This window comes from Diabrotica virgifera, chromosome 7 (assembly GCF_917563875.1).
Source record: "Diabrotica virgifera virgifera chromosome 7, PGI_DIABVI_V3a".
NCBI lineage: Eukaryota > Metazoa > Arthropoda > Insecta > Coleoptera > Chrysomelidae > Diabrotica > Diabrotica virgifera.
The window spans coordinates 31,730,772-31,756,599 of record NC_065449.1 but is presented as its reverse complement, the minus strand read 5'-3'; the positions used below and the strand labels follow the sequence as shown (position 1 = coordinate 31,756,599).

General features: G+C 31.1%; 2 protein-coding genes across 3 annotated transcripts in view; one reads left to right on the top strand and one right to left on the bottom strand.

Annotated features, from left to right (window-relative positions):
- LOC126887875 (formylglycine-generating enzyme-like) overlaps positions 1–14,765 on the bottom strand; it is a 76,874-nt gene extending 62,109 nt beyond the window's left edge. The window contains exons 1-2 of one of the 2 annotated variants that reach the window (XM_050655771.1): positions 14,088–14,765; positions 5,943–6,114 (exon numbers count right to left, since the gene is read on the bottom strand). In XM_050655771.1, coding sequence (XP_050511728.1) covers positions 5,943–6,114; positions 14,088–14,604 — 689 coding nt within the window. In that variant the 5' untranslated portion in view covers positions 14,605–14,765. The remainder of the gene's footprint in view (positions 1–5,942; positions 6,115–14,087) is intronic. The other variant, XM_050655772.1, reaches the window with a different exon arrangement.
- A 232-nt stretch (positions 14,766–14,997) lies between these two features.
- LOC126887873 (cleavage stimulation factor subunit 1) overlaps positions 14,998–25,828 on the top strand; it is a 40,891-nt gene continuing 30,060 nt past the window's right edge. The window contains exons 1-3 of the mRNA XM_050655769.1: positions 14,998–15,207; positions 15,256–15,443; positions 19,129–19,517. Coding sequence (XP_050511726.1) covers positions 15,098–15,207; positions 15,256–15,443; positions 19,129–19,517 — 687 coding nt within the window. The 5' untranslated portion in view covers positions 14,998–15,097. The remainder of the gene's footprint in view (positions 15,208–15,255; positions 15,444–19,128; positions 19,518–25,828) is intronic.

Genomic DNA, 25,828 nt, shown 5'->3' with positions numbered 1-25,828 from the left:
TAAGCTGATAATCGATATTGTTTTATAAATAATTAGCTTGTACTTTAAACTCACTTCTACGCTTTGAAAGAATTAAAAAAAATTATTAACACCGTAGTAATCGTATGTTTACTTTGCTGTTTCATAACTTTTTTGCAAATGGTTGAAAAAAAGTTTTAAAGCATTCATTTTCAAGATATTTGAAATGCGCATTTTAGCTATTTTTTAAAATTATAATATAATAAAAACTTTCTGAGAAACGTTAATTTGTTTATAACTATTTTTTTTAAACATTTAAAGATTATGCAAAAAAATAAAAAATTTATATTTTGTCGACAAAATGTTAAATAGGCATCTCATCTTTATAAGATTTCAAAGTTTGATCAGTGTATCATAATTATTTTGGTTATTATTGCGACCGTAAATTAATAATTAACAATTGAATTGTTGCTAAAATATTCGTTTAATTTTCACCAGCTTCTGGAACTATAATCTAAACCAAGAAGGCTTTTAAGTCACCAAATTATTTAATTATTGGTAAATAATTACTTATCTAAAACTTTATTTGAAAATTAAAGATTTTGTTGGGAAAACCCGCATTTTCCGAGGAAAATTTTTGTCGGAGCAGATCGGGAAAAACACGTCTCTATGCAGAATTTAATCACGGTGAATTTTTATTTGAGTGTGTTGTAAGCGAGTAAGTTTATTTGAGTGAGTTATAGAGCAATAATTGAAAAAAACACGATTTTCGGGCGCCATTTTGTTTATAAAAAAGTAGCACACTATCTGAGGACTTTGCATACCTATATTATTAATATATAGGATTTTATAATTCGATTCCAGCAATAAAATTGCTGGTAAATAACTTTTCCCAAAAATGGCCTATTCTCCGATTATCAGCCCAGACTATTTGAATCTTGATTGAATATTAATTTTTTCCAATTCAGTTCGACTTCCAATCCATATTTTTTCGTTTTTCTAATTACAATAAAAAATGTATGAAGAAGTTGAAGAATTTTTAGAGTTTATTGATTGTGTTGAAGAAGAAAATCGCCCGGAAAGTATACAAATTCGTGATAAAATTATATCTAAAATCCAATGGAGTTTTAATATTTAATTTCACAGAGCATTAACTTAACAACAAAGATTGTATGCTACTTGTATGTAGAGAAATATAACCAGTTTTTATGAGGTTGCCCATTTTCCTAATGTACAGGTTCTCGAAGGGAGATTATGTATATTGTTTTTCAAGAACGCAGTTATCAAGTTATGACATCTTAATATTTGATCCAAGTGCATTAGCCAAACTGGAAAGTAATTTTGTGTCTTTCTCTTGTTCTACATTCAACTGGAATTTGTTTATTTATTCTGAGAATATATTATTGAATCCTTGTATTATGTTAGATACATTCTTTTTATTTTATTCCTCAATATGTATTTTTATATTTTATTTTAAAATAAATGAGTATGAGTTTCCCTCCTTTTAAATAAGTGTTTATTTGACAAACCTTTCCTTACCAATTATAAAGTTAATTATGCATGTAAACAGCAATATACTATTTTTTATGCAGATGACATTGTTGCCTTAATAAGAAAAAACTGAAGTTGGTTAGGAACTTGAAAGGTGAAGCAAGAAAATGCATGTCTATAAACGAAACCAGAACAAAATATTATATTGAAATGTGTGGAGAGATAAAATAGAATAAATTTGTCACACTAAAAACAGGAACAAAGGGATACACAATTCTGGACCTCTGAGGTAAACTACACTGTCATTTCGAGCAACTGTGTTTGCAACAAAGTTTAGAGCACTTAGGATGTTAATAAAGATCTGATATATCCCATAATTTGTTGAAAGTCAATATGACCATATTTTAATGATAATACATTACCAATTTGTATAATCCAACTAATAAAATAAATGGATTAAAGGAACTTGTTTAAAATAACACCATGTCGACATAGTGTAGTTTACCACCGAGGTGCAGAATTGAAAATGCCAGTATTTGGCATTTTAATTTAAGTGTTTGGGAGTGACAATAATTGATAAATGTAGAAGAAGGAAGAAGAAATATAAAACATACTTCTAAAAGGAAGCATGGCTGAGGAATATCAGTGATTGAACTAACCTTAGCGTTGAACAGATATTTCATATTGCAAAAAATAGAGAACCGTTTAAAGAAGTGATTGCCAACCTTCGTTAGAAGACAGCACAATAAGAAGAAAAGGAAGCAGAACAATGGTATAAGATTGAAGTCAAAAATGTATGTAGGGCAGCTATAATTCAAATATGTAGGTATATGAAACAGGCATTTGACCAGTGGCTTCGTATGATTGTGACAATTGGACAATAAATAAGAAAGATGAAATGAAAGTAAACATCTAGAAAAGAAAAGTATTGTAAGAAATTTTTAGTGGATTTAGGCACCAGAGTTTTATTTGCTCAGTAAGAAATAAAGGAGATCTCCCAGTGTTTTCTCTATGTACGTACTTTGAATAATATTTCATTAGTACCCATTACTCCCCACCAAGAATAAAGTAATATCACAGTATTTTGTTATAATGGGGTAATATTCACAAATATATACACTTTTGTGCTGTTATTTGGGTAAGATTGTTAATATTTTATATCAATATTGTTTTTGTTGCTTGGTACAAAATCCTTCTAATAATTTAAGTTTATCTGACTCATTCATATTGACAAGGGACGATTTCATTGAAAGATAGTTCTTTCTTCTTCTTCTTCTTAGCCTTCTATCGTCCACGTTTGGACATAGGCCTCTCCCAACTCCTTCCATCGGTCTCTATCCTGAGCAACATATTTCCATATTCGCAAAGATAGTTCATTCGATTACATAAAATCAAATTTAACTTAAGAATATCCGTCAGAAAAATCATAGCATGTGATTTGTCTTTAAAAATTTAAACATCAAATAAATTTAATTTCAATCTTAAATTGTGACTTATTCCCACGGAAATTGTAAACTGCATTTTATATTAAGTTCCAATGTCATGGTTTGTTCGTTAGTTCTTTGTTTTGTAGTTTTAAGTCTGATGAGGTATATAAACAGAAGAAAGCTGACACCATTAATAGGTTTGTTCTAGCAAACAGTCAAACTAGTCGGAAACCGTCAACAAACAGTTGGTCATTGAGAAAACATAATACAGTCACCAGTGCTATCCCTCTACTCGCGCTGGTCCACTATTCGCTGATGGTTTCAAATCGTTTGAAACTGATACTAGAACAAACCTAATAAAACGGTAGGTACATACTATGAAGCACCCAAGTTTTTCCTTCCTTTCAGTGAGAAATAAAGGGTATCTCCTAGTGTTTTCTCTATGTTCTTTGAATATTTGATTAGTACCCATTACTCCCCATCAGAAATAAAGTAATATCACACTATTTTGTCATTTTTAGTGGGGTAATATCAATATCCACAAATAGCATTGACATTTAGAATTTAAAACAGTTTCATGTTTTCAATATCATACATTTATCTTGAATACCTACATTAACTCCAAAATAAAAATAGATACATAGGTATATTTATATTAACATAAGTATAAACAGAACATTATTTACATGTAGGTACCTACATAAAACCATTGTTTTAAAGATCCAAATTTACAATGCAATAATTTATCACAAACACAAATAATAATGAAAACTATGAGATTCCGGATATTTATACCGATTACCAATAACCTCTGAAATAATAGCTCATTATTGAATTAGAAAAAATAAAAATGTTATCTTCCCACCCATATAATAAATTTTATTTAACTTAAGCATTTATTTTCAAAAAACAAATTATGTAAATAAAAATATTGCAAAGATAATTGACAGAATCTGCATTTTATTTGGTGTCCTATGTCAAATTTACTAAAATTCCCTAGATTTCATTGCTTGAGCACAACCTTACCCGAGAAAATCCGAAGTATCGTTTATGAAACAGAACGAAAACTTGAGCACGACGCTGCCGTAAGGTCGACTTGGCTGAGTACGACCTCAAGTTCGGCTTGAGTACCGACTATGAATACGGGGCTAAGACTTCTAAAACCTAAGAAATTTAGGGTATCCCAATCTTGTTGATTATCAGCAATAAACATTGAGAGGTATTGACAAATAGTTCTATTATGTCTTTCGATCATTCCGTCTGATTGCGGGTGGAGAGGCGTAGTTCGAGTTTTCTTAATACCCAAGATTTTCATTAATTCTTGCCATAATTCTGATTCAAAATTTCGTCCCTGATCAGAATGCAACTCTAAAGGAACTCCATGTCTTGATACGACTTGTGATATGAATGCTTCTGCTACAGTAGTCGCTTCTTGATTAGGAAGGGGTGCAATTTCAGGCCATTTTGAAAAATAATCCATTGCAACCATTAAGTACTTGTTACCTCTCTCTGTCGTTGGAAGTGGACCGAGAATATCCACTGCAAGTCGTTCAAAAGGCTCTCCGGAAAGATATTGTGCCATTTTACCACGACTTCTTGTTCTATGCATTTTGGAATTCTTGTAATTGTTTATTTAACACATTTTTCTCTTTCATTAGTTTCTGGCATTTGTTTTCCAGATTGGACTGTGTAGTTATGTATTGGTTCGAATTACCTTACACTCTTCTTGCAATATTGACATATGTTCTCTTAACCTTTCTATTTCATTTTTACTAATCGCTAATTGCTCCTTCAAATGAGTAACTTCAGATTCCAGTGTACTTTCTTTCTTTCTATGGTCAGCTGTAGGAAATCTGTTTCTTAGTGACCATCTATCATCATTTCTAGTGGAACTTTGTGACAGGCTTCTGGATGTCGAACTAGGCGACCTCCTAATCTCATTATTTGATTCTTCTTTCGTCGCCTGGAATTTATTTCTGCAATTATTTTGCAAATGTCCCATTCTTTCACAATTAAAACATCTTCTGTTCTGACTTTGAGATTGTTCTTGCATACTTTGCAGTAAGCTTAATATCTGGGATAAAACTAGTTGTTCGTTATCTGTGGTAGTGACTTGCTTATTTTTTGTAAATCTTATTTCTTTTAACTGTGGAAGAGATGCTAAAATTCCATCGAATCTTGATTCCTTGTACTCGGATAGGAGTAAAACTAACAAGAACATTAACGACAGTTAATATTTCATTCCGTTTCAGAGGCAACCACCATCTTATTACGTACATTTCACCCTTTTGGGATCTTCAGAAAGGCCGGTGGTCTACTCTGAATCGTAACAAAAACCAACCGTGTTACTAAGCAAAATTATATGAAATAATTTGCTGGTAGATGCTGTAGCGACATATATCGAAAACAATGAGAAGTCTTAGATCCGAATCTAAGACTTCTAAAACCTAAGAAATCTAAAACTTCTATGTTGGAACCAAGATTCTGGTGACATTCTGGTTACGATTCAGAGCAGACCACAGGCTTCTCTGAAGATGCCAAAAGGGTGAAACGTATGTAAGAGGATGGTCGCCTCTGAAAGGAAATGAAATATTATCCCCAGGAGCAGTCGCGCCGTTAGAAAAAATCAAACATTTTATTCTTCTCCGTGATAACTTGATAAATTTTGCAGCATAACTTTCCACTCGTAAGTGCCTCGAGACGATTGTAGTAATGCGTTGGAATTTTTTTTTATTTTTTTTTGTGGAAAGTATGGCTTTGGTGAGAACCAATTAGCTGTAAAATTGTTAGAAATAGATATTATTAACATAACAAGTAAATAAAAATATTATAAAATGAAAATTTGTTTTAAATTCGTATTAGATTTTTTCTCATCGCGCAACTGCTTACATGACAGAAGTGAGGGCGACTGCTCCCGGGTTAACTTATTTTCATTTTTTTATCATTTTTTTAATTCATGTTAAAAAAATCAGTATTATCTTTAACAAAAGAAAAAATTAGTAAACGCAGAAATAATGACAAACATGCTGTTGACATTTACAATAAAAAAAGCAAAATAACATTTACCAATGCTGTCCTTTTGGATGTAGTTTGTTTCCCCAAGGATACAATTTTTGTTTCAATCCCCCTCTACAGGCCAGTTCCCATTCAGCTTCCGTAGGCAACCTTTTTCCCAAATATTCACAATATTTAACAGCATCATTCCAGGAGACATGAATCACTGGATGATTCATTTTACCTGACAAATAGAACAATATAAAAAATATATCGAGGAAATGTAGAAATCAAAGACAAAATTGTTTTAATCTTTAATCTCTTAAGCTTTGGTATCAATTTTTTTTTAATTCAAATCTAAGCTTACTACAGTAGACTTCCTCTATAACGAGAACTGAAATGGCAGACTAATTAGCTCATTATAAGTCGATCTCATTATATCAGACAACAATAATATTGTGCATACATATGAATATGTAGTTTTCTAAAACATTAACTTCCTATAATGAAGCCATTCCGAGTAATATAAGATGCTAAATATTATTTGAATGGCACTTTTGAAAAAGAGTCGGTGGACAAACAAGAAGAAGTTGACAGGCGGTGGAGTTTATTATATCACTGGCCTCGGTAAGTACACAGATTTTAGGCATTTATGTATAGAGGCAGCTGGGGTATTTATTTATAGTTGTCATTGTGCCAAAAACAGGTAAAGACACATGTTCTTCCATCTCATTTTCCCTCGTTATAACCAAATATGCCTCGTTATAGAGGTATTATAGTTCAACAGAAATTTCATGGGACACCTAATGTACCTCATTATAAGTGAAACCTTGTAATATCCGTGTTCGTTATAGAGAGAGTATACTGTACAACTAGCAAGAATGTGAACACCAAGGCATGTTCATCGAGATTTTTTAAATGGATATGGTAACAATTCAAAAATCCTATAATTTTTAAAATTCATGTATGTATTTCGCTTCCCATTCTGTACATGAGGTTTCAATATGCACCTTACAAAGATTCAAATGGTAAGAAGTTTGTGATAAATATTTCAATTCCATCTTAAACTTCAGCAAAAAACACTTATGTCCAATTGCACCAACAAATAAACGATTGACTTTTGATTTGGATTGCCCGTTTATTTTAAAATATAATATTTGTCAAAAAACTGTCAATTAAAAACAGCAATTTTAATGATTCTCCCGAAAATATTAAATTTATTACCATCAAATATAATAACAGAACATTTATTTTTCTTTTTTTTATTTATTTATTTATTTATACTGCACATTTACAGCAATGATGCCAATTATAAATGCACAGTTGGTCAATACAAGGCAATAAGAACATACAATAATTTATACAATACAATAAAACAAATACACGTTAAAACAATAAATAAGGGTATCACAGTTTATGTAGCATAGTACTCTTTTTCATATTATATAGGTCAAGGTCTTCACTCATTGCCATTAAGCAGTTTGCCATGGGGGAGTTTGCATATTCTGGAGTTATTTTAAATAAAGTGTGTCTACATCTTTGGTCTTTGGTCTGGTACATTAAAATTTATAAAAGAAAGAATCAGAGGAGAATCTATGATTTGATAAACTATATTAAATATGAAAATGATTTGGGCATTTCTACGTCTTTCGCTCAATAACACAGTGTCAAAAAGCATTCTCTGCAAGTTATAGGAAACCTTAAAAGGATAAATCCCAAATTTCCTCACATATAAAGACCTCAAAAATTTCTTCTGAATCCTCTCTATCATATCACCATGTGATATGGTGGAGGGACTCCATATGGTACAACAATATTCGAGTTTTGACCTCACATATGCATTAAAAAGCTTAATTGTAGTGTCACAATAAAATTCTTTACTGGATCTTAGGATAAAGCCTAACTGTCTATAGCAATCATTAGTTAGTTTGAGAATGTGCTCATTAAGAGTAAACAGTAGCGATCAACAGGTAGCAATAAAATATAACTTCGGGAGATAGTATCATAAACTTTGGCAACAGTGGTAATCTTTGACATTTATCTAAGATTAATATTATTGACAATTTAACTCATAGGCGCGCTAAATGGAAGTAACCGAAAACAATTTTGTTATTAGTAAATAAATATTTATAAAAATAAACCCAAATGGGTGAAAATTTTATGTTAACATAGGTATTTGTATGAAAAAATAATAATAAATAATAATTTCATTGTGAAGCGAAACGAGAGCAGTTTTATTTTATTTAGTTCATAGAACGCCAAAGGCACTCTAGAACACCCTTTAACCCTTCTTAGGGTCCCATCAGAGGTGCATATTTCATTCTCTTTGAACTACTAAAATTCGGGCTACCGTTATCGGTTCACAACGAAATGATGGCATGAATGCCGTGGCGGTATCTGCTAAAGACGAACGAAAGTTTTACTTCTAATATTAACAATATCAAAAATAAAATAAAACTTAGAACTAGTCTTCTGGTTAAACCAATCGTGGCTTGTGGCTTCTAAAATTTACAAGCCAACGAATTGCCGGAGCTAAGAAGGCCGAGGGAAATCTACCAGGTTAAGTCGTACTTCATGGAATGATTATTTATTATTTTGATTAGTTCTACTCGTAATCTGAGTATTCGGATCTAAGCTTTGTTGGAATTTTACCGTGCTGGACAGGCGGGAAGTGAGATGCAGCCTGATAGATCTTCCTCGGCATTGTTAGCTCCTGCACTTTTTATAAAAATACACTTTCTTCAATTTTTTTATCCGATGCCTAGATTTTGTGTCATTTTGGAACTACTAATGAAATAAAAAATTTTAGTAGTTCCAAAATTACACAAAATCTAGGCATCGGATAAAAAAGTTTATTTGAAGAAATTGTATTTTTTTGTTCTTCTTAATGGCGGTACAGGCTCGTTTTTTTAATATTGTATTTAATTACAGAGTAATTTCCACATATTAATATATTTTTAAAATTGGGCCCTGTACCGCCATTCTTTATTTTATTACGAATACGTGTGCCAAATATCTCGAAAAAATATTCAAAATTACAGCCGCAATCTTGGAACGCGTTTTTGCTACCTGTTGATCGCTACTGTATCACCTTTAGCAAAAATAAATTTTTTCGGGTTCAAAAATTGCAATTTTTCGATTTTAAGTTCAACCGCGTTTATCTCGAAAACTATGCATCCTACGAAAAAACTTGTCAGAACAGTTTTTGCTTAGAATGACCCAAAAAATACAAAAAAAAATGTTTTGTTTTGCGAGAAATCGCTGTTATGTAATTCCTCAAGTTCCTTGTTTATAACAATCTTATCGACATCCGAATCAACTGTTACCCAACAAATTCGTGTTCTACGGGTCAAGATACATAAAAAAATCTTGGGTAAGGCCATCTGAATAAAGGAGGCCGTTGTACCCCCTTGGCGACAGGACTATGAATATCTACCTAAAAAAAATTGGCATTTGTACTGTAGTCAGGATTTCTGTACCTAAACATAGATTTATTACGAATTTCATTTTCATGGGAAACAACTTTTCACACTTTTTTTATGTATGACAACAGTAGATTACTTCTCATAGGTACTTACATTGTTAAAATTTGTGGTGGCTCCAATTTCGATGTTCTCATAATTTTGGCACGGCTTTTAATGGACTTTTTCTTGGAATTATTCGCTTTATTTGTCGTTTGATTAACTTTTCCCATTTCGTTAAACTATTGATAATATGTTAAAAATAAAATATCCTCCAAAATCTTTATACTCGCATTAGAATTCGAAATGTTTTTACGTAAAATATACTTACCTACCTACATAGAACTGAACTAAAACACAATTAACAACAATCTATTATTTCAAACAGGCCAACAACTTATACAACAACAACAAAAATATAATAAATAACTATCAATAAACACTATTTTCCTATGAAACAACTATAACGAATTCTTAAATTAACACACTACTGCACTGGACTGATATCAATAAAGATGACAGAACAAATTAGAGAAAATCAGGGCCCGGATTACGAACACTCGATACGAATCGTATCCGCCATGTTTTCCCATAAGGCGCTACAGTAAAACATGGCGGATACGATGCGTATCGAGTGTACGTAATCCGGGCCCTGACGCAGGTTTGTCAAAATGACACTGATAATTTCTCTATGTTGCCTAATTAGTTATTTAGTTATAATATGTTCGATTTCTTGTTAGAAATAAAAAATTTTAGTAGTTCCAAGATTACACAAAATCTAGGCATGCGATAAAAAAGTTTATTTGAAGACAGTTTATTATTTTTTTCTTCTTAATGGCGGTACAGGCTCCTTTTATCAATATTTTATTTAGTTATAGAGTAATTTCCACGTACTAACATATTTCTAAAATTGGGCTCTGTACCGCCATTCTTTATTATATTACGAATATGTGTGCCAAATATCTTGACAAAATATTCAAAATTAGAGCCGCAATATTGGAACGCGTTTGCTGCTACCTGTTGCTCGCTACTGTAGCCTCTTAAAGGAGAAGTTGCTAGTGAATAACACCCCTAGATCTCTGATTTTTGTTAACCTTTCAAGTTTTACTTCATTAATAAAATAATCTGTTCTTATGATTTCTCGCTTTCTAGAAAAAGTCAATAGTTTACATTTTGACTCATTTAGGTTCAAATCATTATTTTTACAGAATGTGGATATACCTCGAATATCTTGTTGTAAATTAATACAGTCATGTTCGTTCTTTATTGTAAGAAATAATTTTAAATCGTCTGCAAATAGAAGAAACTTGGCAAATTTTATATAATCGGTGATGTCATTTATGAACATAACAAAAAGTAAAGGCCCAAGGATGGAACCTTGCGGTACACCTGACCTGGTTATAAAACTGTCTGAGTAGCAGTTTGCAAGAAAATATCTAAAAAATTATTTTTCTTTAATAGAATTAGCAAAGATCTATCATTATTTTCAAGGATCACTGTATTTAGAAGTATAATTCAGCCCCATTTTGACTACTGTTCAAGTGCTTTATATTTAGGTGATAAAGGATCAATTCAATCATTGCAAATTTTGTATAACAGAGGTATGAGAACAATTCTTCGATGCAATCGCTACACGCCAATTGAGATGATGTACTCTACTTTAGGTTGGTTTTCAGTTCAACAAAGGCTTTACTACCTTACTATGGTTTTCATTTTTAAATTAAAAAAAGGAATGCTGCCTGCATATTTTAATGAATATGTTACATTGAGGGGTCAAGTTCATTCATATACCATTAGAAATATTGAAGATTTTGATATTCAAAAAACTAATAAACATAGCACAATGACATCCCTGTTTTACAAATGTATGAATGAATTTAACCATCTTCCCCCCAGTGTTAAGAATGCACTGACAGTTCAAATTTTTAAAAAATTACTAAAGACATATATTTTACCTAGATAAAAAATAATTTTTAATAAATCTGTATGTGTTGTATAATATTGCATGTATTGTATATTGTATTTAATTAAGCAAATTCATATTTAAATATTGTTAGTAGGATTTCTATTTCAATAAAGAATTTCAAATTTCAAATTTCAGTTCCCAAATTTGACTACATTAGTACGGTTGGTAAGGTAAGATTCAAAAAATTGTATAAGCTTGTCAGAAAGTGCATATGACCTCAGTTTTTTTAATAGTACTGAATGATTTACTCTATCAAAGGCTTTTGCTAAATCAGTAAAGATAACATCAACTTGAGAATTATTTATGGACGAAGCAATATAGTGACTGAAAATGCACAGATTTGTTTGAGTTGATTTTTTGTTTATGAAACCATGTTGTTCTTCCATTAAAGTTTTTGAAACATGAGTATACAGTCTATTGTACATAATTTTTTCCAAGATTTTTGAAAGAGAAGGCAATACTGTTATAGGACGATGATTTGATATTAAACTCGTATTTCCAGATTTGTGGATAGGAGTTATTCTACCTGCCTTAAGCGCATCCGGAAATGTGCTTGTCTCTAAACATTTATTAAATATAATTTGTAGGGGATGTAACAGAACTTCTGAATATGCCTTAAACAGGTAAGAAGGAATCCCATCCACACCTATAGATGCACTACTTTTTAAAGACTTAATTGCAATATTGATTTCTTCTAGAGTTATACAATCAACACAATTGTTCAAGTCCATATTCCTTGTACGAGTCTGTTATTATTAAATTAGTGTTAGAATGTATAGATTCAAAATAATGTGCAAACGCATTTGCTATATCACTTTCAGATTCGTAACATTCATCTTCATGTTTATATTTATATGCAAGTGTTGAATTTGTTTTCTTTCGAAAAGGGTTCAAATTTAATATTTTTTTGGGGAATCATTATAATTTCTAAAAAAATAAAAACCTTATTTTGTAAAAGGTATATTATGTATTTAAAATCCTTAAAAAGGGCTGTATCACAAAACGTTTTCGGAATCAATATTCCATCATCAGTGCTATCACAGGTTTACACGCTTTAAGCCACCAAAATGTACGGGTAAAAACCCTTAAATTGATTTTAAACAGTTGGGGTTACATTATATTATCTGATTTAGAAAGATGTTTAAAATATTTCCAGATTAACCCCTGGCATCACATGACATCAACCATATTGGTTGGAAAATTGAAGGTAGACCTCTGCCATGTAAGGTCTACCTTCAATTTTCCAACCAATATGGTTGATGTCATCTGATGCCAGGGGTTAATCTGGAAATATTTTAAACATCTTTCTAAATCAGATAATATAATGTAACCCCAACTGTTTAAAATCAATTTAAGGGTTTTTACCCGTACATTTTGGTGGCTTAAAGCATATAAACCTGTGATAGCACTGATGATGGAATATTGATTCCGAAAACGTTTTGTGATACAGCCCTTTTTAGGGATTTTAAATAAGGTTTACCTTTTACAAAATAAGGTTTTTATTTTTTGTGATTTATGGTATACAGCCAGTACAGGAATTTTTCCTTGTGATATTATTAAAATTTCTGTTTTTAATTTGACAGTTTTTTGACAATTATATTTTAAAATGAACGGGCAATCCAAATCAATCATTTATTTGTTGGTGCAACTGGAGATTAGTGTATCTTCGATTGAAATAAACAAAGTCCAAATATTTATTTTACACATCTCAATTGTTTTGGGCAAATCACTTAGTTGTTTTTGAATTGCTTCTAAAAAGCATCAACCAATATAATTCAGTGTTGTATGTCTTAACCAGTGGGGGTATTTTTAGCAGCGAAAAAATCATCCATGTGTGAGAATTGAATGGATTCTAGAATTAGATCCAGAGGGGGTCAGTTGCATTGAAGGGGACAAGCCATACCAGCTGTTTAGCCGGTATGGGTGATTGTTTATTGTTTGAGTGTTTGAAAACACTTGGAGATCGAAAGTATCTTTGAGCAGTAGTGTTATTTGGTGATAGTATGCAGTGTATGAAATAGTATGAGGTAATCACATATTTGCCAAAAAGTTATTCTTCAGAGATCTGATTTGCAGTGTGCCAGTAAAAAGTGGTTTTGCTGTCTATGTCTTTGGTGCGTTTTTCTTTTTGATGGAACAAATTAATGTGAGCTGAAATTTTCTATGGAAGAAAACTCCATTTTTTACAAATCGCACCATCAATGCAAGACTATCATAACTCAAAAATTGCCATTTTTTGTTTTTTATGAATCTGTAATGGTAATGGTTAGTCTAACATAATGAAAGAGTATTATAACTCAAAATTTAATATAAGACATTATTAAACAATATTAATGTTAAGTTATAATACTCTTGCATTATGTTAGACTACTTATTACCATTACAGATTCATAAAAAACAGAAAATGGCAATTTTTGGGTTGTGATAGTCTGGCATTGATGGTACGAAATAATGTCAGTGTTTAATGGTAGTGTTGTGAAAAAATGATAACTCTTAAAATTATAAGGGAATTACTTTATTCATGATACCTAGACATAGACTTCTTTTCCTATATCCTATACGTAGTTATATTATTTCGAATATTTACTGTTTGTATTCATATAAACAGTACAATCAAAATTGTATTGTTGGAAACAATGTGCACAATATTAGCTCAAATATCACGTTCCATGCAAATGACTCGAAAGATGTTGTTTTCTTCGAGACTGACTTAAGAGGTGAACGATGTCTGTCTAAGTCATCTGCATGGAATGTGATATTCTGTTCATATTATTTATCTAATATACCAACCTTCTATTGTAGAATCTGGTCCTTCAGGATGTTTCCAAGACACTCCACTCATTTTTATCCACCATGGGGCTTGAGCAGCTCTGATATCTTCATATTTTTTTCGTTCTTTTTCAGGAAGGCACATTTCAAATAAAAAACTATCTCCAAAAACTTCAGCCTCTGTTTTATACCCTGTTTTTTTAACAAAATCATAAAATTGTTGGTTCGACACTTCATATTTATCGAGGTAAAATGTATTAACAGTCACATTACGAAGAGGGCCTTCACTGTCTGCCTCAAAAACAGGTTTATTGGTTCCCATTTCAAAAATTGTACTTTCTAGTAGCACCATATGGGACGTATTAAGCAACTCATTTTCATTATTGTCTCTAATTTCATTTGAATCTTTTAGATACTTATGGCTTGGATCAAAATCATCTTTGCATTGACCATTTCTATTTGTACTACACCCACAATTTGAGGAAGTATATTGAATTGTACTCACAATAAGTACTATTGATAATTGATGTAAGTACATGGTAAATAGGTCGAAATTATTGTTATTGGTTTAGTTTAGTCGTGTATCATCTTAAAAACATCTGGAGTATACAATCCACTATTTATAACATTTATAATAAACAAAAAAGTGTCAAAATTCTAGGTTATCATTTATGTGATGTTTATATCTTCTTCTTTTTATTTATCTATAATAAGTGTCTTAAATGGTCTTCACAAAACAACTCATGCAACTACGTCTATACCAATAATATGAGTACCTTCAAATACACATTTAAAAGAGAATAAATATTTGTAAACATTTAAAGTAGAGAGTACACTTTGATCCATTTTTAGATTTTTTAGTATTTAAAATTATTCTATTTTTTTATGCCAACTGATTTCGTTAGGGGGGCTGTTGTAAAACCTAAAAAACATTTTAAAAAAGAAGAAGCATACATATTTTTTGATTGGTTTGATTTGTGTATGGTTATAAAATAATAAAATATAAAATAGTTTATTCCAAGTTAAATAAAATGACCAATACTCCTACTTTAAGCAATTCCAATGGAGTTGAAGATGAGGAAATGCCTGATACTAATAATGTTTTTAAAACTAGAGAATTTTTGTACAAACTTATTATAAGGTAACCTTACATCTTTGTAGTCAACTTTTATTAATGTTTTTATTTTAGTCAATTATTGTACGATGGATATCAAAATGTGGCTACATCATTACAACAAGCTGTTCAAGCCGATCCGATTAATGCCCCTAGTGATAGATTGTATCATTTAACAGTAACAGGACTTGAACATGAACCCAGTATTAAAGACAGACCAAAAACGTCTGCAATTGGGAACAATCTAATTGGCCCAGGATTAGGTAACTCATATTATTTATTTATTTCCGATTAAATCAGGTCTAGGGTAATGTCCTGGGTATTCTCCTTTACCTATTACAAACTCAATTATCTGTCTCTCCATTAACCGTCAGGATCCATATATAAGTTGTATTGACTAATAATGTATAAGCAAAAATTAAGTCATCAATTCATTTTGTTTGAGCATTTCGATAAGCCAAACGAATTGTTAATTTGTGATGAGGAGTCAAATGGCTGTCAATTTCTGACAGATGATGAAATGGCAACAGAGGTGGATGAAACTGTGCCCGGATTACGAACACTCGATACGAATCGTATCCGCCATGTTTTCCCATAAGGCGCTACGGTAAAACATGGTGGATACGATGCGTATCGAGTGTACGTAATCCGGGCCCAGATTTAGAAGCTGTCAGAGACTTGAAATTTGATGGTAGCAATGATGATGCTATTGCAACTGACAAATTTGTGTAAAGAAGCTAGAGAAGCTGCATCATACATGCAATAATTCATCGAGTGGTATTCTCGAAAAGAAGAAGCCAATAAAGTAGATTGCATGATCTTACGCCGATTAAGAAATTCAGCTGTTGCAAAATGTGAAACAACAGTAAACAAAGATTTCAGAATATTTTAACCAAATTGATTTTTTACAAACACAAATCCCTCATATTGTTAAACAAAACATACAAATAAAATTTGAGAGTTAACTGCCTTTTCAATTGATTATCCGTCATACCCTTTGTCCGGTGCCCTATCGATAATCGAGGTTCCACTATATTTACCGCATATATCCCAACCACTGAAGCAATGCAAATCTTAACATTTGCTGATGACACCACCATAATCTCTGTCAATGAGGACCCTATTATCAGGTCTGCACAACTGCAAAACCACCTTCACCAATTGGGAACATGGCTCAACAAATAGAAGGTGAAAGTAGACTAAGTCAACCCAAGTTACTTTTACAAACCGAAGGGATGTCCAACAATAACATTAAATCATACACAATTACCAGTCGGCACACAAGTTAAATATTTGGGACTTACCCTTGACAAAAAATTAACATAGAAGCCGCACATTCAAGCCAAGAAAACCCAGATCAATATCAAAATACGACAAATGAACTGGCTTATGAGTTGAAAATCAAAACTCACTATTGAAAATAATTTACTACTGTATAAATCTAGATCATCCCAGAAATCTAGAGCCACCAAATATCAAGATAATACAAAGAGTCCAATAAAAAATATTGAGAATGATATTCAACTTGCCCTGGTATGTAAACAACAAAACCCTACATGAAAAATCAGCCACACATTTGGTAGAGAAAGAAATTTGAAGAATCACAAAGAACTACCTTGAAGAAAAGTCGTCCAAATGATGAAGAAGACTGCTAAACACTCCTCCCAGACTTCCAAGACAGCTGAAGACACTATGGTCAATGGACTTAATAAATTAAATATATGATCTAATGTAAAAATATAATAGGAGGGCTGCGAGGAGGGCTGCCATAGGGCAGCATCTCCCTTACATATTTAACACTTAAACTATTTACTTATAGCTTCGATGAAGCAGATTGTAAATTAAAATATGTAATACACTGACTGGCACAAAAAACGGCCACCTCACAAAATGGGTCATTTTTGATGTCTCGAATTTCCTATACATGTTGTCCGATTTAAGTGATTTTTTAATATGTTATAGCTGTATTCTTTAACAATATCGCTGTAATAATATTGTTGCCAGCCCGGTAAACTATCATTGTATACCAGGTGTACTAATCAAACTGTGTTTTTTTCTCAAATTTCACCATATCTTGTGAAATATTCTAGCATTTATAAAATATTGAAATTAAAACCTAACTACAGACTCAGGTTTTTTTAACAGTCTGTTTTTTGATTCATTCGCTTATGTATAAAAAAGTTAGGTACTTTAACAACTAGCCATGTTCTTCATAATTACAGGGTTTTTCTAAATAATTCCGACAAACTTTAATTCACCATTGGCATGAATGCGGGTAATATTACCTGTCATATTACCCATATGCGCGCCAATGGTGAATATAAAACTCTTAATAGGGAACTTGCATAAAATTTTAAATTCGAAAAAAATGTTATAAATCACAACAGAACTTAATTTAAAACATATATCAAAGATTAAAAAGTTTTGTTTGGCTTTCGTTTGGCCCCTAAAGATGATTAAAAATTCAACTTAAAACAGGTGGCCCAAAACGCATCGTGACGTCATTCGTTTAAATTATGTTTACATTCTTCCAAAAAAGTAAACAGAATTTAAAATTAGACATTATAAACGTCAGTAGAAAATACAGTTATGTAACGTCACAAGTGAATGATCGTTTGAACTATTTTAAATTGACTAAAGGTTCTCTAAACCAAGGCCAGAAAACAAAAAAAATATATAGATTTTAAATTTGTACTTATGCTATTATGAGGTTTTAAGGCGTGAAATTTTGGAAATCTTATTTTTAAAGGAAACTGAATATTATTATGCAATAAAAAAATGTGCAAGTTCCCTATTAGGTTTGGCATTCGTTTTGACACTGACACTATTAAATGACATTTAAAATAATTCAAACGATCAAAAACACTTGTGAGGTTACATTGTATTTTCTACTGACATTTATAATGTCTAATTTTAAATTTTGTTTACTTTTTTGGAAGAATGTAAACATAATTTAAACGAATGATGTCACGACGTCTTTTTTGCCACCTGTTTTAATTTGAATGTTTAATCATCTTTAGGGGCCAAACGAAAGCCAAACAAAACTTTTTAATATTTGATACATGTTTTAAATTATGTTCTGTTGTGATTTATAACAGTTTTTTCGAATTTAAAATTTTATGCAAGTTCCCTATTGCATGTCAAAAAATGTGCAATAACTGTGTCTTAAAACCTACAAAATTTCATTTGCACATCTCAAGTCTCAACCGGTTTAAGACCAATAAATAAATCGTCAGTTTATAAGAAAAAATTCCACATCCTGTATCTCGGAAACGAAGCATTTGCAGACATATGTCGGTATATGAAACGGTCAATTATTTTTTCATGCAGAATTACCCCTTAAAGTTTGTCGCACTTATTTAGAAACACCCTGTATTGATGAAGAACATGGCTAGTTGTTAAAGTACCTAACTTTTTTATTATCCAACATAAGCGAATGAATCAGAAAACAAAATGTTAAGAAAACATGAGGCTATAGTTGGGTTTTAATTTCAGTATTTTATAAAAGAATATTTCACAGGCTGTGGTGAACTTTGAGAAAAAAACACAGTTTGATTGGTACACCCAGTATACAATGATAATTTATCTGTCTGGCAGCAATATTATCACAGCGATATTGTTAAAGAATACAGCTATAACATATATTAAAAAATCACTTAAATCGGACAAGTTTAGGAAATTCGAGACATCAAAAATGACCCATTTTGTGAGGTGGCCGTTTTTTGAGCTGTTCAGTGTATAAAGAAAAATATAATTTATTTATTTGTTACCGGAATTCATTTACAAAAGTTTTAAGAAAGCTACACAAACACCTCAACAACAATAAATTTTTAAAGTATCAAATATCTCAGAATAATAAACTATAACAAACTTTAATATAGCTACCAAAAAAAAATTAAAAAATATGGAGAATGTATTATTTCATGTTTTATATTTTAATATTTTTAGATTTGGAATTCGAAATGGAATCCAATGTCCCAGCACCAGAACCAGCCCTTTATGAAACAGCCTACGTAACTTCCCATAAAGGAAACTGCAGGGCAGGTTGTTTTTCAGCAGATGGTCAACTAATCGCTACAGGTAGTGTAGACGCTAGTATAAAAATATTAGATGTAGACAGAATGTTGGCCAAATCTGCACCAGATGAAATGGATCCTTCAAGAGGGGAACAGCAAGGACATCCTGTCATTAGAACTCTTTATGACCACATGGAAGAAGTTACTTGTTTGGAATTTCACCCTAAAGAACCATTTTTATGTTCTGGAAGTAGGGATATGTCAATAAAGCTGTTTGATATTTCTAAACCTAGTGTGAAAAAGGCTTTCAAAACTATTACTGTGAGTACCAGCTAGCATAATTAACTATAACTGTAAAACTTCATGTTTGGTTATACAAGGTGCAGCATTAGTACAAGCAGCAGCACATTAAAAAAGATAAGTTTGTGTAACTTTTTCAACATGGGCGACCCTGCATATTTGAAAAAAAATATTTTTAAACTATGGTTCTACCTATGCCCAAACTTTTACTTAAGGTACTAGTACACTTTAGAAGACCAAAAATAATCATTTTTTTCAAGAATTTTTTTCTCAGAACCTTTATTAAAAATGAAAATAAAACTTTTTACATATTAATATCTAACTCTTAGGGAGTACAAAAATATATCTATTTTTATTTATGCACGTACACTAATATTGTAGAGGGCGCAAAAGTCGAGGCCTCGAAAAATGATGGCGGACAGTTAATCTCAGGATTGTGATATCTGAAACAAAAAAATCGTACTGCATTTGAAAAAGGAAGGTTTCATACGTGACAATTTACCACAATTTGACCAAAAAATAAAAAATAAATATTGTTTAACCATGAAAAACTGAAGAAAAACGGGCGATTTTTTCACAAAAATTTTTCAAATTTCCTTAAAATCTTTTTTTTTGCGGAATTTTTAACTAACGGTGGTAAATTGTCACATAAGATACCTTCCTTTTTCAAATGCCGTAAGATTTTTTTGTTTCAGAGATCCCAATCCTGAGATTAACTGTCCGCCATTGGAACTACTTTTTTCGAGGCCTCAACTTTGGCGCCCTCTACAATATTAGTGTACATGTATAAATGAAAATAGATATATTTCAAAACTATTACTGTGAGTACCAGCTAGCATAATAGGGAACTTGCACATTTTTTTATTACATAATAATGTTCAGTTTTGTATAAAAATGAGATTTCCAAAATTTCACGCTTCAAAAACTCATAATAACTTAGAAGGACAAATTTAAAGTCTTCTTATCTTAAAATAGATCAAACGACCCGTGACGTCACAGGGTTTAACTATGTGGTTCAGTTTATGGTTATATTTACGTATATTCTTCTTTATTGGCCTCCACCTACTTGGGTATTTAGCCAGATCGTCGTCGGGGAATAAAGGAAAAATATTTATATTCTAATGACATTTATCGTATGTCATTGTAATAAAATATACCAGTTTGTTGAGATTGCAGTTTGATACAGTTTTTGAAGGAAAGGAAAGAAGGTTTACTATTGAAAATAAAACCATTTTGTAAAGTACAAATTTTCTATGAATAGTTCAAATGATCAAAAACATTTGTAACGTCACATAAGTGATTGTATTTTCTACTGACGTTTATAATGTCTAATTTAAAATTATATATACAATTGGTGTAAAATGTAAACATACAACCCCGTGACGTCACGACGCGTTTTGGGGTGGCTGGTATAAGTTGAATTTTTAGTCGTCTTTAGGAGCCAAACGAAAGACAAACAGAACTTTTTTATTTTTGATACAGGTTCTAAATTATGTTCTGTTGTGATTTATACAATTTTTTTCGAATTTAAAATTTTATGCAAGTTCCCTATTAACTATAATTGTAAAATTTCATGTTTGGTTATATAGGGTGCAGCATTAGTACGAGCAGCAGCACATTAAAAAAGATAAGTTTGTGTCACTTTGCCAATATGAGCGACCCTGCATATTTGAAAATATTTTTAAACTATGGTTCTATCTATGCCCAAACTTTAACTTAAATAATTTTTTTTTTCATATCTTATGACAAACGAGTAATTGGACTTCCTCGTACTAATGCCCCACCCTGTGTATCTCTTAATAGAAGATGAAAACACTGACATAATCAGCCGTGTGATGAATTACCGAAGTTATTTTTAACGTTTGCGTTAAAGTTAACATAACTATAACATATAACTATCTCCATAACTATAAAACGTAAATTCGGTGTGATGGATCATCCACTGTTATGAGATGAGTTATTTCTTAGACGTTATAGACGGAAGAAAATATTAAGTTGTCTAAAAAGAGAACCTTATATAGAATCAGTACAAGTTGGAGCGAGAAAGAGAATCATGAGAAGTTGGTATACCTACCTACCGGCTACCGATGACCGAACAGTGTGGTTCGGTGGTGAATCGTAAAAGTAGATAGAAAGAATACTAAATTATTTTTATTTATACTAATTATTTATACTAAATTTACATTCAAGATGCAGTAGAAATAAACAAACCAAGACACGTTAAATGCTACTAGGAGCACTCCCGAATCATAATTTACAATGTATAAACTTTGGAAATCATGATTTGGGATTTACAATGTATATAATCACATTGTAAATTACGATTCGGGAGTGCTCCTAGTAGCATTTAACGTGTATTAGTTTGTTTATTTATACTGCATCTTGATTGTAAATTTAGTATAAAATACTTGGATTTGGATGTTTATAAATAAAAATTTCAATTTGTATCTCTCGATTTGATTTTTGTGTAATTTTTAAAATTGCATTACCCTTCTATTTTTAAATTATTAGTTTTCTTTTTCATTTTCAACGAAAACTTTTCATTTATAAGGTTTGTTCGTAGTACGATCCAATCGATCAGCAACCGTTGCCAACCATCAGACGCATGCGCAGTTAACAGTTAGCGCTGCGCAGTTAACAGTTCGAGTTCGTAGACTACGAACGCGCTTGCGTCTGACGGTTGGCAACGGTTGCTGATCGTTCTACGAACAAACCTATAAATTCGCAAAATCTGTGTGTTATTGCGTTGCCGCTCCTGCAATACTTAGAGCAGATTTATCGATGGACCAGCAAATCTGAAAACGGCATTTCGATATCTCTAACCGTCTTCGAGATAATCGACTTTAAAGTCTAAAATGTGACGTCACAATCCTTTTATTTTCTTCCAACACACTAAACGTCAGCTGAAATCGTTGCTAGTAAGTAGGCTAGTTTTTTAATCTGAATTTGTTAAGAGGAAACAGTAGCGATCAACAGGTAGCCAAAACGCGTTCCAAGATTACGGCTGTAATTTTGAATATTTTTTCGAGATATTTGGCACACGTATTCGTAATATAATAAAGAATGGCGGTACAGAGCCCAATTTGAAAAATATATTAATATGTGGAAATTAGTCTGTAATTAAATACAATATTAAAAAAACGAGCCTGTACCGCCATTAAGAAGAACAAAAAAATACATTTTCTTCAAATAAACTTTTTTATCCGATGCCTAGATTTTGTGTCATTTTGGAACTACTAAAATTTTTTATTTCATTAGTAGTTCCAAAATGACACAAAATCTAGGCATCGGATAAAAAAGTTTATTTGAAGAAAGTGTATTTTTTTGTTCTCCTTAATACAGGCTCGTTGTTTTAATATTGTATTTAATTACAGAGTAATTTCCACATATTAATATATTTTTCAAATTGGCTCTGTACCGCCATTCTTTATTATATTACGAATACGTGTGCCAAATATCTCGAAAAAATATTCAAAATTACAGCCGTAATCTTGGAACGCGTTTTGGCTACCTGTTGATCGCTACTGTATCACCTTAAGCAAAGCATAGGTTATTTACATTATTTGAGTTTGACACTTCGTGAATGTCAAACTAAATTTTAAATAAAGTATTAATAAAATATAAGTGGCATTTGATAGTGAATTTAATTAATATATAAAATAAATACGATGTTGAAAAATACAATTTCAGTATATTTTGAAAGCAATAATTTATTAACAATTTTAAAAAGGTTTGTACGAGTATTAGTCGAGGAAATGAAGCTGAAAAAATGGCAAAACCTCGCAATTTTTTCGTCCAGCATCGATTTGTACAAAAATTTGGGATTAGGCTCATTACACACTCTAGTTCATTTTCTATATTGAGCCGTTGTACGCTTTTGGTTTTGTAAGAGTGAAAACTACCCCTAGTTGTAAAAAATTATAAAATAACATTTTAAACTTTAATATTCTCAACATTTGGTTCTTATTAGTTACATAATGAATGTTTTATGCTTTAAGATATACTATCATAATATTTCAACCTTTAAAACCACCCTTGTTGGAGCTATATATAAAAAATCTACTTATCCTAAAAGAATAATTTCGGCTTGCATTGATTTACATAAAAATTTGGGATTAGGATCATCTCACCCTGTACTTCATATTCTATATCATGCTTAAGGGCGCTGATTATTTTTAGGGGTGTAAACAACCCCTTATTGTCAAAAATTATATAAAAACATTGTATACTTTAATATGGGTAAAATTTGGTTTTGATTGGTTAAATAATGATTGTTTTATACTTTAGGATATAATATCATAATATTTCAACCCTTAAAAACCACCCTTAATAACATTACAGTTTTTATAAGTAGATATTTTAATAGGACTATACAGAAAAAAAAGTAGAATTAAAGAATTACAAAAACATTTATTTACACAAAAATACGAATTTACAAATATGTACAAATACAAATACAATAAGTTTTTTAGTCATCTTCCAGTATACGAACCGGTTCTGTGGTATTATTATACATATATTGAAAATTATCCATAAGCGGACTATCCGAATTTTTCGAAAAAAAAAATCGTTTTATAAACATAGCTCCTTCATTTTGGGCGGTGAAAAGATTTTTCAAAAATGACTTTGTAGGATTTTTGAAGAGTTATAAGACTGTGTAAACTAAATTCCGTAAGACCCTTAGTTTTTAATTAGGGTGGGTTTAAAGGGCTCGAAAAAGGGGGAGTTTGCTCGTAAATAGAGGTTTTAAACAGCTATATCTCGCTAACTGTTCACTGTAATGAAAATCTATGTACAAGGAACTTTTAGTTAATAAAGAAGCTACAATTTGGTAAACTATCATTTTTTTCGTATCTCCAGTATTTTCGGAGATATTTTGAAGTAAAAGGTGAAAAATGGGAAATTCCAAAAAATTAATTTTTCTTTAAACTCTAATTTTTCTAAAATTAGGCCTTTTAAATAGGTCAAACTTCTTGGGTGTATTGATAATACAAATGTAAAACGAATTACAGAAAGGTAAAGACCAATTTTTAATCAGGAGGGTAATTAGGGGGTTGTTTTCACTGATTTTTTCATAGAGAAAAGCAGGTACCGACCTTTTTTTGATCATAAGTCGCTTACTTTTCAGACTAGAAACTTTTTATTATTTTTTTTTGAAAAGCCTAACTGTATAACTTGAAAAAAGATTATTTAAGTTTTCCTCGAAAAATGCAAAGTTTTTCCGTTATGTTACTTTGAATATTTCAAATTATGCATTTGACGAAAAAAGCTAACTTTTAACATGCCGTATCTCGGTTTGTATTGATCTTAGCGATATTACAGAAAAATAATTTGGTTTGTGTTATTAAAAGATACAATTTTGATGTCTACAGTTTTTTTTATTAAATGCATATTTTTCGAGGTATTCTCAAAAAACCTTTTAAAAAAGTCGATTTTTTCATCGAAAAAATGTTACTTTCAAGCGCGAATAACTCGAAAAATATTAGTTTTACGAAGAAAATGTAACAAACATTTTTTTCTTATATGTAATCACTTTTTACATCGATTTACATAGTTAAAATGTAATAAAAAATTCCCGCCCCGAGATGGGGTGGCAACCACCCCCAAGGTTTTAGCGTACAGCGGCATGATATAGAAAATGATCCTTGGTCTATTCCCTACCTTCTGTGAAAATTTCAAGTAAATCCATGCTGGACGAAAAAATTGCGAGCCAAATTGCTTCATTTCCTCGACTATATACAGCTTCCCCTTTAATGGGAGTACCTAATGATAAATGGACTGTTCCATTTGTTATGAAATGAAAATTGTTATTATAGTCGGTTCTCTAAACTCAGACACAACTGGCTAATGATTTTAGTAGGTAATTTTTTTGTTTTTTGCCAATTTTGCCAAAATTTGCAAAATTACTAATTATTTAGTAATTATTAACTATTTAGTAATTATTTTTTTTGCCAAATTGCTAAAATTACAGACTAAAATCACTAGCCAGTTGTGTCTGAGTTTAGCGAACCGACTATATGAAATGGTGTTTGGAATAAAAAATTATGGTCTGATATGTGCAATTACATCCTTCTAACGGAAAAAAATATTTGAAGATTTTTCTCAAATTATGGATACCAACAACATTTTCATTTATAACTCTTTTATTTTTAATTTGACGAAGAAAAGTTATTCTTCATAAAAAGCTCTTCATGGTCTGAGATTTATGATGCAACCATCATATATCAAATTTTATTAATTTTATACGAGGTATATAAAAAATATGAATTTCGATCAAGATTAAAGTACCTTTATAGTTCACAACATTTAAATTAGAATGATATATGTAATTG